The sequence below is a fragment of the Callorhinus ursinus genome, unplaced genomic scaffold (assembly GCF_003265705.2).
Source record: "Callorhinus ursinus isolate GAN/ISIS: 27379988/994484 unplaced genomic scaffold, GSC_fseal_2.0 scaffold1, whole genome shotgun sequence".
Lineage (NCBI taxonomy): Eukaryota > Metazoa > Chordata > Mammalia > Carnivora > Otariidae > Callorhinus > Callorhinus ursinus.
In genome coordinates, this window is record NW_027397063.1 from 139,414,916 (window position 1) to 139,430,063 (window position 15,148).

At 47.6% G+C, this 15,148-nt stretch overlaps 1 protein-coding gene across 5 annotated transcripts; it reads right to left on the reverse strand.

The window, feature by feature from the left end:
* Window positions 1–463: 463 nt before the first annotated feature.
* ZNF619 (zinc finger protein 619) lies at window positions 464–12,186 on the reverse strand. Of its 5 annotated transcripts, none has more exons than XM_073901636.1 (5): window positions 12,059–12,186; window positions 11,446–11,531; window positions 7,203–7,329; window positions 6,524–6,640; window positions 464–4,353 (listed from the first exon to the last, which is right to left on the reverse strand). In XM_073901636.1, exons 2-5 carry the CDS (start codon window positions 11,467–11,469, stop codon window positions 2,930–2,932), a joined length of 1,692 nt encoding a protein of 563 aa, XP_073757737.1. In that variant the 5' UTR covers window positions 11,470–11,531; window positions 12,059–12,186; the 3' UTR covers window positions 464–2,929. The 5 variants fall into 5 exon arrangements, with proteins under 5 accessions (XP_073757737.1, XP_073757736.1, XP_025739559.2 ...); XM_073901635.1 differs by having other exon boundaries at window positions 11,446–11,523; window positions 12,050–12,176; XM_025883774.2 differs by having other exon boundaries at window positions 6,524–6,637; window positions 12,050–12,163.
* Window positions 12,187–15,148: the final 2,962 nt, after the last annotated feature.

Genomic DNA, 15,148 nt, shown 5'->3' on the forward strand with positions numbered 1-15,148 from the left:
AATTCTTCTTTAATTTCCTGGTTGACCCATTCATTCTTTAGTAGGATGCTCTTTAGCCTCCATGTATTTGAGTTCTTTCCGACTTTCCTCTTGTGATTGAGTTCTAGTTTCAAAGCATTGTGGTCTGAAAATATGCAGGGAATAATCTCAATCTTTTGGTACGGGTTGAGACCTGATTTGTGACCTAGGATGTGATCAATTCTAACCCATGGCAAATTCTGCTGTGTGCCTAGGGACAGAGCGAGCAGCACTGCAAAGAGGGGAGAGGAATCAGAAGTGAAGAAAGAGGGGCACCTGGGTGGCTCAGTCAGTTAAGTGTCTGCCTTCAGCTCAGGTCATGATCCCAAGGTCCTGGGATCAAGCCCCACATCGAGCACCACGTTGAGCTCCCTGCTCAGCAGGGAGACTGCTTTTCCCTCTCCCCCCTGCTCTTGCTATCATTCTCTCTCTCAGGCAGTCCTCTTGCTCGTGTTGAACTAGTAAGTTTGGGAGGGAGGGAGGAGTCAGTACGTTTACAGTCATTTCACTTTCAGAGAAAATAAAACTCTTGAAAGAACTCTACATTGGATTTTAAGTAGTGTATGAGTTTATTTTTACACATCTGTCCTTTCTGTGAGCTACACATGACCCTTGTCAAAAAACATCTGAGTGACTACTAAGTGCCAGACAACCTTGCAACACTGGTCCCTGCATTAAAAAGAATGGCACATCATTCATCTTCTTGCACGTACTAAGTGCTATGGAGGCTGTATTGCACATTTGTGCGACAATGGGCGGAACCCTACATGCCTGTTGAATTAATGAATAAAGAAAGAAAGAAATGAGAAAATAAGTCATCATCATCAGAAACCCATAAATCTATTGGCTGTGAGAAATCAAAAGCCATTTTTCATCCCAGAGCTCATATTTATTTTTCCCTACGCTCCTTGCTTTCTTCTCATCTTAAACTACATTTAGAAGTTCTGCTTTTCTGAAGTCTGGCTAGCTTCAGAGCCTCTCACCACCACCCCTCCCCCCCCCCCCTCTTGTTATAATCCCCCCAGAAAACCCGAGGCCCTGTTGCATAGTGTTTGTGGGAAATAAATAGGACATTTATATATATCTCATGTGTGTGTGTGTGACAGAGAAATAATGACAAAGAAACCACAGTCATTGTCATTTTCCTACATTTTGACTGCTTTTCTAAACAGTGATTCTAGGTGAGGGATCTTTGCATTTTGCAGTCTGGAAGCTCTGACTGCAGCTGGGATGGTAAGTTTAGTTTCTGCCTTTTCTTCTCCTGAATTCTATGTATTATACAAACCTTATCAAGGAAGAAAATAAAGAAAAATCTCCAACATCCCACAAACCATTTAAATTTCTCCCTATGCTGAGGGTGATGGAAATTTTATCTTGATTACACAACTGTATTCATTTGTCAAAACTCACCAAGCTGTCTACTTTAAAAGGGTAAAGACTATAAGGTATATCTCAATAAGCCTAACCAAAGCCAAAACCAAAATATTTTATGCCCTCCCTTGCAGACATAATTGTATGGTGTTATCATAACAGTGTACATATCTTTTCCTTAGTGCTGTATTCCTGCTTAACTACTTAAAGTACCTTCCCATGTTGCTACACTGTCCTGAAGCAGTGGTTGTGAGAAGGATCAGGGCCCATACCACTAGATGAAAAGTATGGCCAAACCAGTGACATCATAACATCTAGTAAGATTAGTGCCCACCAACAGGGGGCGCCTGGATGGCCCAGTCGGTTGAGTGTGGGACTCTATGTCAGCTCACGTAAAGATCTCAGGGTTGAGATGGAGCCCTGCATCTGACTAGCGCTCCACACAGAGTCTGCTTACGATTAGTGATTCTCCCCTTTTCTTCTCCCTCTGCCCTGCCACCCCCCTCCACTCTGCCCAGCTCATGCACGCTCTAAATAAATAAATAAAATCTAAAAAAAAAAAAGATTAGTGTCCATACACAATTCTTCATGTTATCAAAGTAGTTCATTATAAAATTAACTTAAAAGTATCAGGACTCAAAAATTCAGATTTAATCAGAGAGGACGTGGAACAGGTGTGAGAACACATCCGAGTGTGTGTATGATTAGTTATGAACTCCCTTCTGAGGCAAGAGCTACTGCAAGTCAGGGTCAGATTTCTCTCCCTCCCTCAGAGGCTCACCAGTGTGATGCCAAAAGGTTCACTCCACGTGTAATTGAGAGATGGCTACACCCAGGCACCTGCCCTCTACTGCACAGGCCCAAATACTTTCGTACCTACATGTTTGAGTGGGCACTGAAATTAAACAAGGATGTGGACAGGAAAGAAAAGGAACCCAAACAGAAAAGCCACATCCCCTTCCAATCAAGTTTAGAAACATGATTTTACATTCTTGCTATCAATGCTGACTCATCACTTCATATTCTTTTTACTGGTTATTTCCTTGGTCTATTGCTTAGTTACACAGGATCCTCATCATGGTCATTATCGAGATAAGAAGAAGTCCTGGGCTCCGATTCCACACGGTGAGCCTTGCTACTGCCCCACCAAATGGCCCTCCTTAATTCCTGAAAGCCATCACTGGATACTTTCTCTGCTTACCTCCTCCCATATTTCTTGAATCACAACAGGCCATGTCATTGGAATGCCATACCCCTAAGCCCCAAAGTGTTCTGTAAACTCTACCAAGTCTAGTAGAGAATGCAGGTGCAGACTGATGGGTACACACCCAAACTGGACATCATAAAGGAGAACTCCTACCATTTCCCACCCAGGGGTTGGAAGAGAAGAGTCAAACATGGTTCTTAACACGTGAGAACACAAATGGAGTTGGGAAAACAATAATGACTCCACGAGCTCAGAAGACAAACACAGGCATGGTCAGGAGCCCAGGGAAACTGGTAACTCTAGGTGGGTGGGTTTTCGAGCACATGAGGGAGCTTATGGGGAGTGGGACAAAGGATTCAGGCTCCCAGGGGAAGTGAGATCCTGAAAGAAATGCACTATTGGAACAGGGGAAGAACTAGCCATTTCAGACGAGGGGAGCAGCACAAAGAGAGGCAGGGAGGGAGGAAGGAGTGCGGGGTGTGGGGAAGGCGGGGCAGCCACTGGCCTGGAGGGGGCAAAGCGCTGGTGCTGGGCAGGCAGAGGGGGGTGGCCAGAAGCAGGGCAGTGGGGCCCAACTGCGGCTGGCCCTGTCACTTGGGTGGCCTTCTTGCGAGCATGCAACTTCTGGTGCTGAATGAAACTTGCGCTCCACGTGAAAGCTTTCCCGCACACCTTGCACTCATAAGGCCTCTCCCCGGTGTGAAGCCGCTGATGCTGGACCAGGGTGACCTTCTGATTGAAGGCCTTCCCGCACTCCTGGCAGCCATAGGGCTTCTCCCCGGTGTGGATGCGCTGGTGCACTGTAAAGCGAGAGCTACAGCTGAACGTTTTCCAGCACTCTTTGCATTTGTAGAGCTTCTCCCCAGTGTGGAGCCTCTGGTGCTGGAGAAACACGGAGCTCCGGCGGAAGGCCTTCCCGCACTCCCGACATGTGTAGGGCTTCTCCCCGGTGTGGATGCGCTGGTGCTGGATGAGGACTGAATTTGAACTGAAACTTTTCCCGCACTCTTGACACTTGTAGGGCTTCTCCCCGGTGTGGGTGCGCTCATGGACGATTCGGTCATAGCTACACCGGAAAGCCTTCCCACAGTCCTTACACTGAAAGGGTTTCTCCCCGGTGTGGATTCGCTGATGCCGGATGAGTTTTGAGTTGTAGCTGAAGGTTTTCCCACAGTCCTGACATCCGAAGGGCTTCTCTCCACCGTGGAGTTTCTGGTGCTGAAGGAGGTGGGAATTTTGACCGAAGGCTTGTCCACACTCCTGACACAAGTAAGGCTTCTCCCCGGTGTGGGTTTTCTGGTGTCGGGAGAGTTTTGAGTTATACCTGAAGGCTTTCCCGCACTCTCTGCACTTGTAGGGCTTGTCATCAGTGTGAATCCTCTGATGCTGCAAAAGGTCTGAATGTTGGCTGAAATATCGGCCACACTCACCACATTTATAAAATGCCAGTCCTCCAGGGAGGCCCTGCTTTGACAGGAGGTGGGTATTGACACTGGTGCTTCCTTCCAGCTTCCTACCTGCCTCCTCCCTTTTGATGACGGGAGCTCTGTAGTCCTGGACCAGCAAGTCCGTGAAACCTCCTTGGTTTGTTTTCTCCCCTGCGTCACATGGCTGTGGCCTTCCTAAGTTGTCCTTAAGGTGAGGGTGCTGGGGAGCTTCTGTGAGCAGCCCCTCCACCATCAGTCTATGGGCTGCTGAGTCTTTAGAAATGTTTAGTCTTGGGCTTTGCTCCTCACGCTCGGTCTTGTTTTTACCACCTAGTATGAGAAAAAGAAAACAGAGGCTCTGAAGCTAGAAAGGTAGAGTTTACTTAAAAAAAAAAAAGAAAGAGTGATGCATTTTGATGCATTCATGGCAGATTTTATACTATTTTGGTCTATTTAAGTCTAGTGTAGTCCAGACTAGTTTTTTTTTTTTAACTGAGTTTTTTCTATTAGAAGAACTAGGTTTTTCACAACTACATAATTTCTCAAATTTTATTTATTTATTTATCTCAAGTAATCTCTATACCCAATGTGGGGCTCGAACTCATGACCCTGAGATCAAGAGTCCGCATGCTCTACCCACTGAGCCAGCCAGGAGCCCCAAACTAATTTTTAAATGCTGAGAACTCATTGATGAGCTGAAATCCAGATTTTAAAAGGTATGGCTTGAGATTCTCAAGGACAGTAGTCCTCAAAGTGTGGTCCCCGGACCACCATCACCTGGGAACCTGCTAGTAATGCAAATTCCTGGGCCCCACCCCAGTGCTGTTGAATTAGAACCTCTGGAGGTGATATCCAGCAAGTCCATGTTCTAACAAGCCCCTCACGAGATTCTTATGCTCACTGGAATTGGAAACCACTGATCTAGAAGCTAAAAAGGCAGGTGGAGACTGTTCATGTACTTGTTTTAAGCTGTACTGCCCATAAGGCAGCCCCTAGACACCTCTGGCTACTTAAATTTATTTTATTTTTATTTTTTTGGCTGTTTAAAGATTTTATTTATTTGAGAGAGTGTGAGCAAGAGCATGAACAGGGGGAGGGGCATAGGGAGAGGGAGAAGCAGACTCCCCGCTCAGCAGGGAGCCTGATGCGGGGCTCGATCCCAGACTGAGATCATGACCTGAGCCAAAGGCAGACACTTAACTGACTGAGATGTGGCTACTTAAATTTAATTAAAATGGAACATAATTTAAAATTCAGTTCTTTGTTTGAACTAGCCACAGTTCAAGAACTGATGAGGACAATGGCTACCATATTGGGCAGCACAGATACAGCACATTTCCATCACTAGACAGTGTCCTATTGGACAGCACTGGCTTAAAGCCGTTGGCAGACTAAAGAAGACCATGCACAGCTATGGCAAAGGGAAACACCACTGCAGGTGGTCGGCGGGGATAGGTTTCTCATCAAGATGATGGGAAGTGGGGTGCTAGGTGGCTCAGTTGGTTAAGTGTCTCCCTTTGGCTCAGGTCATGATCTCAGGGTCCTGGGATCGAGCCCTGAGTCGGGCTCCCTGCTCAGTGGGGAGCCTACTTCTCCCTCTATCCCTCCCCCTGCTTGTGCTCTCTCTCTCAAATAAATAAATAAAATCTTAAAAAAAAAAAAAAATGACAGGAAGTGCTGAGTCAGCACAAAGGCACTGTTGATGAGGACAGAAGTGGACTGAATTAGGAAGGAGCCTTTGGTTTATAAGACGCTGAGCAACATAAGGGATGGAGAGAGCATGAGAACAGGGCCAACTGAATGAGAAGGCTAAACACCCAATCTCTGGATGGTTCTCATTCACCTCAATTCTGTACCTTTCAGAAAAGGAAACCATTCATTCCCAATAAACAGGCTTTCTTTGAAAAGCTAATTGATAGTGTTTAGGAATTCATAAAAACTCTCTTCCCATGTACAGTTTCATACACCTACATACATAAAATGTTCTTACAGAAACAAGCTCTGGGGTGCTGTGTGGCTCAGCTGGTTGAGCATCAACTCTTGGTTTCAGCTCCAGTCATGATCTTGGGGTCGTGGGATCAAGCCCCGCATCAGGCTCCGTGCTCAGTGCAGAGTCTGCTAAAGACTGTCTCTCCCTCTGCCCCTCCCCCTTCTCTCTCTCTCAAATAATAAATAAATAAATAAATCTTTAAAAAGAAGAAACAAGCTCTTACACTACATTGTGTTTATATTCCTAAATTGACCCCCTAAAAGCCTATTTTCACTATGCGTTTTTGAAATCCTCTAGCTTTGCAAAGAAAAATAACAGAAAATGAAATTTTCGATGGGTCTTTTCAGTATGGAGCTGAAGCTCTATCAAGGGTCACTTTTCTGAATGAGAGTGAACATCTTCATCCTCATAAGAACTGGTATGACAGAAGCAAAACCTTTTTCATGTTGAATCATTAAAAGACAGGAGGAGGCCAAGCCAAAGAGGAAGATGGTAAGTTCTCCTGCTTACCTATGTGGACACCTCCCAGGGCCTCCCCATCAAGGGGTGTCCAGGGATCCAGGCCCCATGGTGCTTCCCCTTGCTCCAGCTGGAGTATCAGATCTGGTTTGGGGAATGGCAATGCTGCTGAAGGAGAAAGAAAAGGAACAGGAAGCTGAGGAGAGTTGCTGCTGACCCCATCAGCCCACCCTCTGCTTTGCCAGGTGAACAAGTTGACAACCCAGGACACTAAGTGAGCTCAGTGTGGAGAGAATCTGGGGTTCTAAGGAAGGCTGAAATTGTTTTGCTCAAGAGGAGGCTTACTCTGGCTCTATCAGAGAAGACAGACAGCTCCTACTGTCATTAGAGGTGTGTACAGGGGGTCCTAGGAGACTCTCACACAGGACAGATGGAGCCCAGGACTCCAGGGAACTGGAAGAGTGGAGGATCCAGGAACCCTCTCAGCTGTCTGTGCCCAGAGCAAAAACCCCTCTCAGGAGAGTCCCCATCAAGAAACAGGGAAGAGGCAAATCCTGCTGAAAACCAAAGTGAGCCTAGATCTTTCTCCATTAGCTACTCCCAAAACAGGAGATTAGGGAGCTCAGCTCATGGTGCGTCAGTTCTGGGGATATGAGAGACCCCGGATCCACCAAGGAGGAAGCCAGGGACCCTTAGGGCAGAGCTGGTTCAGGGACAAGGAAGGACTTACCCAAGGAAGTTATGTTTGCATAATTCTCCAGCATCACCTCTAGGTACAGGGCCCTCTGCATGGGGTCCAGGCTGGCCCACTGATTCTGGGTGAAGTACACGGCCACATCCTCAAAGGTCACTGGCTCCTGAAACAACAGGCTCCTGCTCAAGCCCTGTGTGATGGCTAAGGAGGGGCCTGAACTCCAGCGAAGGGCTGACCCTACTGGAGTCCATGGCTCCGAGCCCCTCAGGAGGCCTGTACTGACAAGGACAGCCACAACCGTACCCCAGTCGGGGACAGCCCTCAGCACATTTTCAACATGCACACCCCTGAGGTGCCCCTGCCTGGTCGTCACATCAACCCCATGTCTGGTTCCATGAGCTGGGTCGATCTTTCTGGCATGTCTTCTAATACGACCATAGCATCTCTCATTCACCCTGAATTCATCCACTCCATCCACTCGGTTTCTCTCTGGTGTTCCCCCTCCATGCGTTTTTATAGACAGAGGAACAATCCCACAGGCACAGAGTTCCTTCCACTCTGGTTGGTTCTCCGTCTTTCTGGCATCTTATCAGAGAGCTGGTTGTCCCTTGAAGGCAATGTGCATTGTCGCCGCCTCCTCTAACACCCAACTCCAGGGACAGGATGGCAGTCTTCATCCCTGAGCAGGCACCTGCCCCCAGATCACCTGCCAACACTGCCCTCTGTACCAGGTGTGTCTCCCTGCTCCCGATGGGGCCACTTCCACCTTCTCAGGGGAGAAGGAAACCATCCCTTGTCCTGTGTCAACTACTTTTACATCAATTCACTCAATCATCAGAACACACACGCGACGTAAAAATTAGTATTCTCTATTACAGATGATGGGAATCAGTGATGTTAAGCACTTTGAAATAGACAAAAGGGAGTCCTCTTTATCTGAGTATCATGAAGTTGTATAAGGAAGCAAACATTTCAAAGTGAACTGACTGCTTATACAAGTGAGTGGCACTATACCGTCTCTCCTTGACTGACAGTGAACTCTACCCCAGTCTGTCACGTCAACAACCTCTCTGTGCCTAGTGTCTGCCAGGGGGAAGAAACAGAACTACAGACGTACTATATAGGATTGCAGCCATCATGGTAAAGATTGGTTCAGACAAGAATCACCCATGGATGCTACATCGAGGAGGAAATTTCCAAGAGGAGCAGGATACTTGCATAATCATAAATGTCTCCCCATTGATTTCTGATCAGTTGCAAGGGAAAGACAGTAACTATACACTGAATAAATCAGGTATCACCTTGACCAGCAAGTTTAAATGTGGCTTGTGTGACTGAGGAACTGAATTTCTCATTTTAATTAACTTTAATTCTAAACAGGCACATATAGCTAGTGGCTACCTTCCTGGACAGTGCACAATAGATAGTTCATTGCCCCCAAATGTTAACCAACCTTCTGTCTTCCCTCAGAGCCAACAGCTGGGAACATGGACCTTCCTTCCTTATATCATGGCTTCTATCCCTCCACACCTCTGAGGCACCCCTGTAATAACAGTGCATTCCTTGCTCCTTGTTTTCTACAACATTCAGCTTCTCAACTTTCTGCTCCACCTCTGACCACTCTGCTTCTGTCCTTTGCTAGCACTTACTTCTTCTCCATGATGAAGCGGGGCTCTTGATTCCCCTACAGAGGAAGTGGGTTCTGAGATAGCGTAGCACAGGGGCAAAGAGCACGGGCTTCAGAGCAGTGCTTCTCAACGGGGAAATGTCCACCAGGAGACATAGGGCACTCGCTGTCTGGGGACTTTTTTTTTTTTTTAAGATTTATTTATTTATTTGAGAGAGAGAGAGTGCACGCACAAGTGGGGGAAGGAGGGGCAGAGGGAGAGGGAGAAGCAGACTCCACGCTGAGTGCAGAGCCCAGTGTGGGGCTCAATCCCAGGACCCTGAGATCATGACCTGAGCCAAAGGCAGACGCTTACCCGACTGAGCCACCCAGGCGCCCCAGGGGACATTTTTAGTTGTCACAACCATGGGGTGTGGGGGTGCTACTGGCATCTAGTGGGTAGAGGCCAGGGATGCTGCTAATCATCGTACAACACACAGGACAGGCCCCCACAACAAAGAATTATCTGGCCCAAAATGTCAACAGTGCTGCGGTTGACAAACTCAGCTCTAGGGTCAGACTCCCTAGGCTTAAATTCTATCTCTGAGGGGCGCCTGGGTGGCTCAGTCGTTAAGTGTCTGCCTTTGGCTCAGGTCATGATCCCAGGGTCCTGGGATCGAGCCCTGCATTGGGTTCCCTGCTCGGTGGGAAGCCTGCTTCTCCCTCTCCCACTCCCCCTGCTTGTGTTCCCTCTCTTGCTATGTCTCTATCTGTAAAGTAAATAAATAAAATAAGATTCTATCTCTGTTAACCATCAGCTGTGTGACCTTGGATGAGATACTCAAACTCTTTTGCCTCAGTTTCCCCATTTGGAAAACTAGGGTAATAGGAGTACCTATCTTATAAGGCTCTTGTAAGAGTGGAAGTGGAATGAGTTAATATATGTAAAGAACTAAAACAACGCCTGGCACACGGTGTTATATAAATCTCAGCACTTAAAAGTACAGATGAGATTAGGGGAACATTTCTCATAGAGATCGCAGATAAGACTGACGGTTGTCTAGGGACGCCTGGGTGGCTCAGTGGGTTAAGCAGCTGACTCGAGATTTTGGCTCAGGTCATGATCCCAGGGTGTGGGGATCGAGCCCCATATCGGGCTCTGTGCTCAGTGGGGAGTCTGCTTGAGAATTCTCTCTCTCTCTCTCCCCCTCTGTCTCCCTCCCTGCCTTCACACTCAAATAAATAAATCTTTAGGAAAAAAAAAGACTGACAATTGTCTAAACATATATGTGCGTATTTTTCCCCCTCCCTTTCTTTTTTAATTAAAGAATCCTAATTTTACTTGGGGCTGCTCCCAGCTCTGGCAACTAAGTGAGGTCAATGAAACACAAGTACAAAAACTGTCAGGGACTCTCTGGGAAGGTTCCTTAAAGAGTGCAAACTGATGAGAGGTTCACCTTTTTTGTCATCTGCTCTTCTATCTGGAATGCACACATGATAGCTGGAGATCAAGCAGGCACCTTGGACCATGAAGCGGCCTTGAGCATGAAAGCCAGTGCTAGGATGGTGAAGCAGAAAAACAGAAAGAGCCCAGTGTGGGGTAACACTGCCACAATGTCCCTGTACTGCCTCTCCCCAACCTCTCTTGCATGAGAGCCTCTATCTCGTTTAAACCACTGTCCCTTGGGGTTTCCTTACTGGAGGCCAATCCTGAGTGACTACTATACCCCACACAAAGCACCAGGAGAGAACAGACTGCCCCCACAGATGTTTAAACACTTCCTGACTTGGAACTAATTTTGACTTAAGTGGTGAAGCAGAAGTGGATGGTCCGATGTCTACATACACATTATTCTTAAGTCTTGGATAGGGCTTCCTAATTATATGACACATCCAATACACAGGACACCAGCTTTCTCATTCCCTGATCTAGGATGCTGGAGAAAAATTCAATGCAAGCATCCTCTAGTGCCAAGAAAATTCTGGAAGGACAACTGCTTCCAGAGCTGCATGAATTTGTGCCAACAAAGGATACAGGCTTTTGCAGAGATTAAGCTGTAATCTATGCAAAGGGCCGGAGGCCCTGGCATCAGCTCCAAACTCAGCAAGAATCCATCTCCCTCATCAATCCACACTCTCCAAAGGCTCCCCAGTGGTGGCTTCACTGTACCCTGACTTTGTGATCTGCAGGGCAAACTCCTCCTGTGGGAATGACTGTTTAAATGCAGGAGGTGGCCTTCCTCCGTATGGTGTGAGGCAGACTAGCACAGCCCAAATTTTAACTTGCCCATTTGTTCCCCAGATATTGTACAAGTGAAGAGTCTGATTCTGGCGATCTGGGTTGGGGCCTAAGACTCTACCTTTCTAGCAATCCCCTTAGTGATGCCAAAGCTGCTCATCTGTGAACCGTACATTCATGGTCCACAGTCTGCATGGATGTAGACTCTCACTTTTTAGGAGAGTTTCTTAGCTGGTGCTTCCTTCTTTCCCAACCGATCTGATCTTCCCAAGTTCACCTACTCACCTTCATCACCTCCCCTAACATACTCCTCTGCCATACTCAACTGATGGATGCAAAGCTAAGCATGGGACTGGCCAGGCCAGGCTACTATTCCTGTAGTGATCAATCGTATTTCTTTTGAATGTGGGAAGCTGCAAGAAAGCTCAGCTCACCTGGGACCACACTGTCTGGAGCATGGCCGACGACCCCTGGCTTCATGCACTGCCCTCTCTGTTTGGAAAAGCAAGAACCTGTGGAGCTAAGAGAGAGAATCACAATGAGGCTGACCCTGCCTTGTTCCCCACCTCTTTCCCCTCAGTCTCCGTGCCTCTCTCATTGGAAACAATATTCCTAGGACACTCTGGATGTTCTCAGTGCACCTTCTCCAGTGGCTCATGCGGTGCTGAATCTGCTTCCTTTGTAAATTCTACAAATCTGCCTGGTGAGGCTGAAAATTCCTCGAAACAATGTCTCTGAAGCAAGAGTCAAGAACTGCAGTGGATTTGTGGCTTTCAAGAAAATCCCTGGCCCACTATGAATGAATTACTAAGTAGTCTGTACTGAATGGTTCCAGCAAAGGTAGCAAAGACCAAAACGAGCATTTAGAGAAAATGTAGGGTAACGGGGCCCCGGGACAAAATGCAAGTGGTGATCTGGCCCCAGGGGAAAGGGGAAGACGCCCGACGTCCCAGGGGGGCGATGGTGACCGGAAACCCGACGGGAATCTGCACACTCCAGCCCCGTAAGCGGGCGACCCCACGCGTCACCGGCCCTCACCCTGAGTACCGCGAGCCGGGGGACGTCAGGCCAGCTCTCCGGGGCAGGAGGGTTGACGGCGCCTCTGCGGGCAGGGGCCCCTCGAGCGGCGTCCGCTCAGCCCGACGCCTGAGTTCGCGGACAGCGCGGAACGCGCCACCGCGCGCAGGCGGAGCGCCGAACGCCCGGCCTCTCCCGCAGATCGCAGCCGAGGCGGAAGCGCGAGCGGAGGCGCTCCCACCCGCGCCGCTCTAGGAAGCCCGGAGGCTGGCCTTCTCCATGATCCCGAGCCAGAGTCGCCACCTGCGCCCTGGCGCGGGCTTTCTTCCCGCCCTGCCTGCGCGGCGCCGCGCCCCAGCCGGAGAGCAGCAACTCGGGGACATCGAGTCCGCACCACACTCCGCGTGGGTCTGCGTGCGAGCTCCAGCGCTTGCCAGCAGTAACTTCCTCTCCTAATGAATTCCCAGCCCCAGTCTCTGTCCAGCGGCTTCGAGACTGTGACCTGAGGTCTCCAAGTCCCAGGTCTGACTGTCCCCGTTCTGATTCCGGCTCCACCACCTATTCACTGTATGGCCTGTGCCAGTTACTGAAACTCTGTGCTTCCCGTTTCTCAGTTGGGAACGGCAGTAGTTTCGAACTCATAAACTCAGTGCAGCAATTGAGTGAGTCAACTCGTGCAAAGCACTTAATGACAACTTCTGGTTCTGCATCATAAGTAACTCAGAGTAAGTTCTAGCTCTGTTGTTGCGGACATTACTGTTATTCCTGTGTGTCGTTGCCGCTTTCCTAAAACACACTCCCATATCTCTTTCTCCAATCCAGATAGAATAATAGCACCGGCAGCAGTGTTTCCTATTGGCCAGGCGTGCCAGGCGTTGTGCAGATACCTTTGAGCTAGAGTCCTGTGTATCAACCTGCCCATTGTTTCTTTCTACTTGGCTAATCCACAGGCACCTAAAACTCAAAATGTTCCAGACGGATCTTGTCATCCTTCCCTCACCCTCCTGTTCCACTTTCCAGGGTTGCCCTGTCCCTCCCTCCTCCTCCTCCCGCAAACTGCATGGTAACCCAACTAGGTGAGTTTGATCCTTGGTGAGTTACAGGTAGAGACTACACCAGATGGAGCTGTCACACAAAGGAAATTTTATTTGCAGCAAATAAGGAGATCGTGGGGAATAACTTCCAAAGCTGTGATTCCCCCAGTGGAGGCAAGTGGGTTCTTTTTTACTTAAGGTTGGGATGAATATTCAGAAAGGGGACTTTTGTCATCACATGTAAAGGTGGGCATTAGGTTGCGCAGGGGTACTTAGAAAACATGCCTATACATGCATTCTGTGTTATGTTAACGAAGGGGGAAATTTTAACATTATAATGACCACTCCATGGTCCATCTGCACAGCTGTAAGCCAGGGGTCAAGCTCAAGCTGGTTTAGGCCAGCTGGAGCTCTTCCTGTTGTTTGCCTCTAAAAGATAAGGTTAACATTCCTGTGAAGAAAGGGGGTCAGTGGGGGTCTTGCTGGTGACCTTTTACCTCATTAACCCTATGGAGCATAGATTCAGCACCACTTTTCATCCAGCCAACCAAATCATTCAATGTGGGGGTCATAACTGATCCCTTCTTCTGAATCTCTTCTTACCTGGATTGCTATAGCAGCCTCCTAACTGTTCTGGTATCAAGTCTGGCCCCCTCTGCTCCCTTCTTCCCACAGGATAGACAGGGTGATCTAAGATATGAATCTGGGCATGACACTGCTTTTAAAAACCCTTCAAAAGTATCTGATTTTGCAGATATTGTCCCTAAACCTTCAGATACTAGAATAGCTGTCACTTGCAACATGATACCCTATGTAGAAAACCCGAAAGACTCCACCAAAAATTTGCTAGAATAAATGAATTCAGCAAGGTCACAGGATATAAAATCAACGTACAGAAATCTGTTGCATTTCTATACAACAATCATGAAGCAACAGAAAAAGGAATCAAGGAATAGATCCCATTTACAATTGCACCAAAAATAAGAAGATACCTAGGATTAAACTTAACCAAAGAGGTAAAAGATCTGTTCTCTGAAAACTCACGAAAGAAACTGAAGAAGACACAAAAATGGAAACACATTCCATGCTTATGGATTGGAAAAATAAACATTGTTAAAATAGCTATACTACCCAAAGCAATCTACACATTTAGTGCAATCCCTATCAAAATACCACCAGCAGGGGCGCCTGGGTGGCTCAGTCTGTTAAGCGTGTCTGACTTCAGCTTAGGTCGAGATCCCGAGGTCCTGGGATCCAGGCCCTGGTCAGACTCCCTGCTCATCAGGGAGTCGGCTTCTCCTTCTCCCTCTGTCGCTCCCCCTGCTCATGTTTGCTCTCTCTCTCAAATAAATAAAATCCTTAAAAAATACCACCAGCATTTTTCACAGAGCTAGAACAAACAATCCTAAAATGTGTATGGAACCACAAAAGACCCCAAAAAGCCAAAGCACTTCTGAAAAAGAAAAGCAAAGCAGGAGGCATCACGACTCCAGACTTCAGGGTATATTACAAAGCTGTAGTCATCAAGACAGTATGGTACTGGCATAAAAACAGACACATAGATCAATGGAACAAAATTGAAAACCCAGAATTGGACCCACAACTCTATGGTCAACTAATCTGACAAAGCAGGAAAAAGTATCCAATGGAAAAAAGTCTCTTCAACAAACGGTGTGGAGAAAACTGGACAGCAACACGCAGAAGAATGAAACTGAACCGCAGTTTCTTATGCGTGCGAGCTCCAGCGCTTGCCAGCAGTAACTTCCTCTCCTAATGAATTCCCAGCCCCAGTCTCTGTCCAGCGGAGACCATACACAAAAATAAATTCAAAATGGATGAAAGAACTACATGTGAGACAGGAAACCATCAAATACTAGAGGTGAACACAGGCAGCAACCTCTTCATCCTCAGCCACAGCAACTTCTTACTAGGCACCTCACTGGAGGCAAGGGAAACCAAAACAAAAATGAACTATTGGGACCTCATTAAGATAAAAAGCTTCTGCACAGCAAAGGAAGCAGTCAACAAAACTAAAAGGCAGCCTACAGAATGGGAGAAGATATTTGCAAATGACCTATCAGATAAA

What these genes read in the sequence shown, in the direction of transcription:
- ZNF619 (XM_073901636.1), bottom strand. Translation starts at nt 11,469, where the DNA reads ATGCTCCAGACAGTGTGGTCCCAG. An exon ending in TGCAAACATAACTTCCTTGG is followed by an intron (nt 6,641 to 7,202) that starts GTAAGTCCTTCC and finishes TTTCTCCTTCAG; the next exon opens with CAGCATTGCCATTCCCCAAA. An exon ending in CCTGGGAGGTGTCCACATAG is followed by an intron (nt 4,354 to 6,523) that starts GTAAGCAGGAGA and finishes TTCTCATACTAG; the next exon opens with GTGGTAAAAACAAGACCGAG.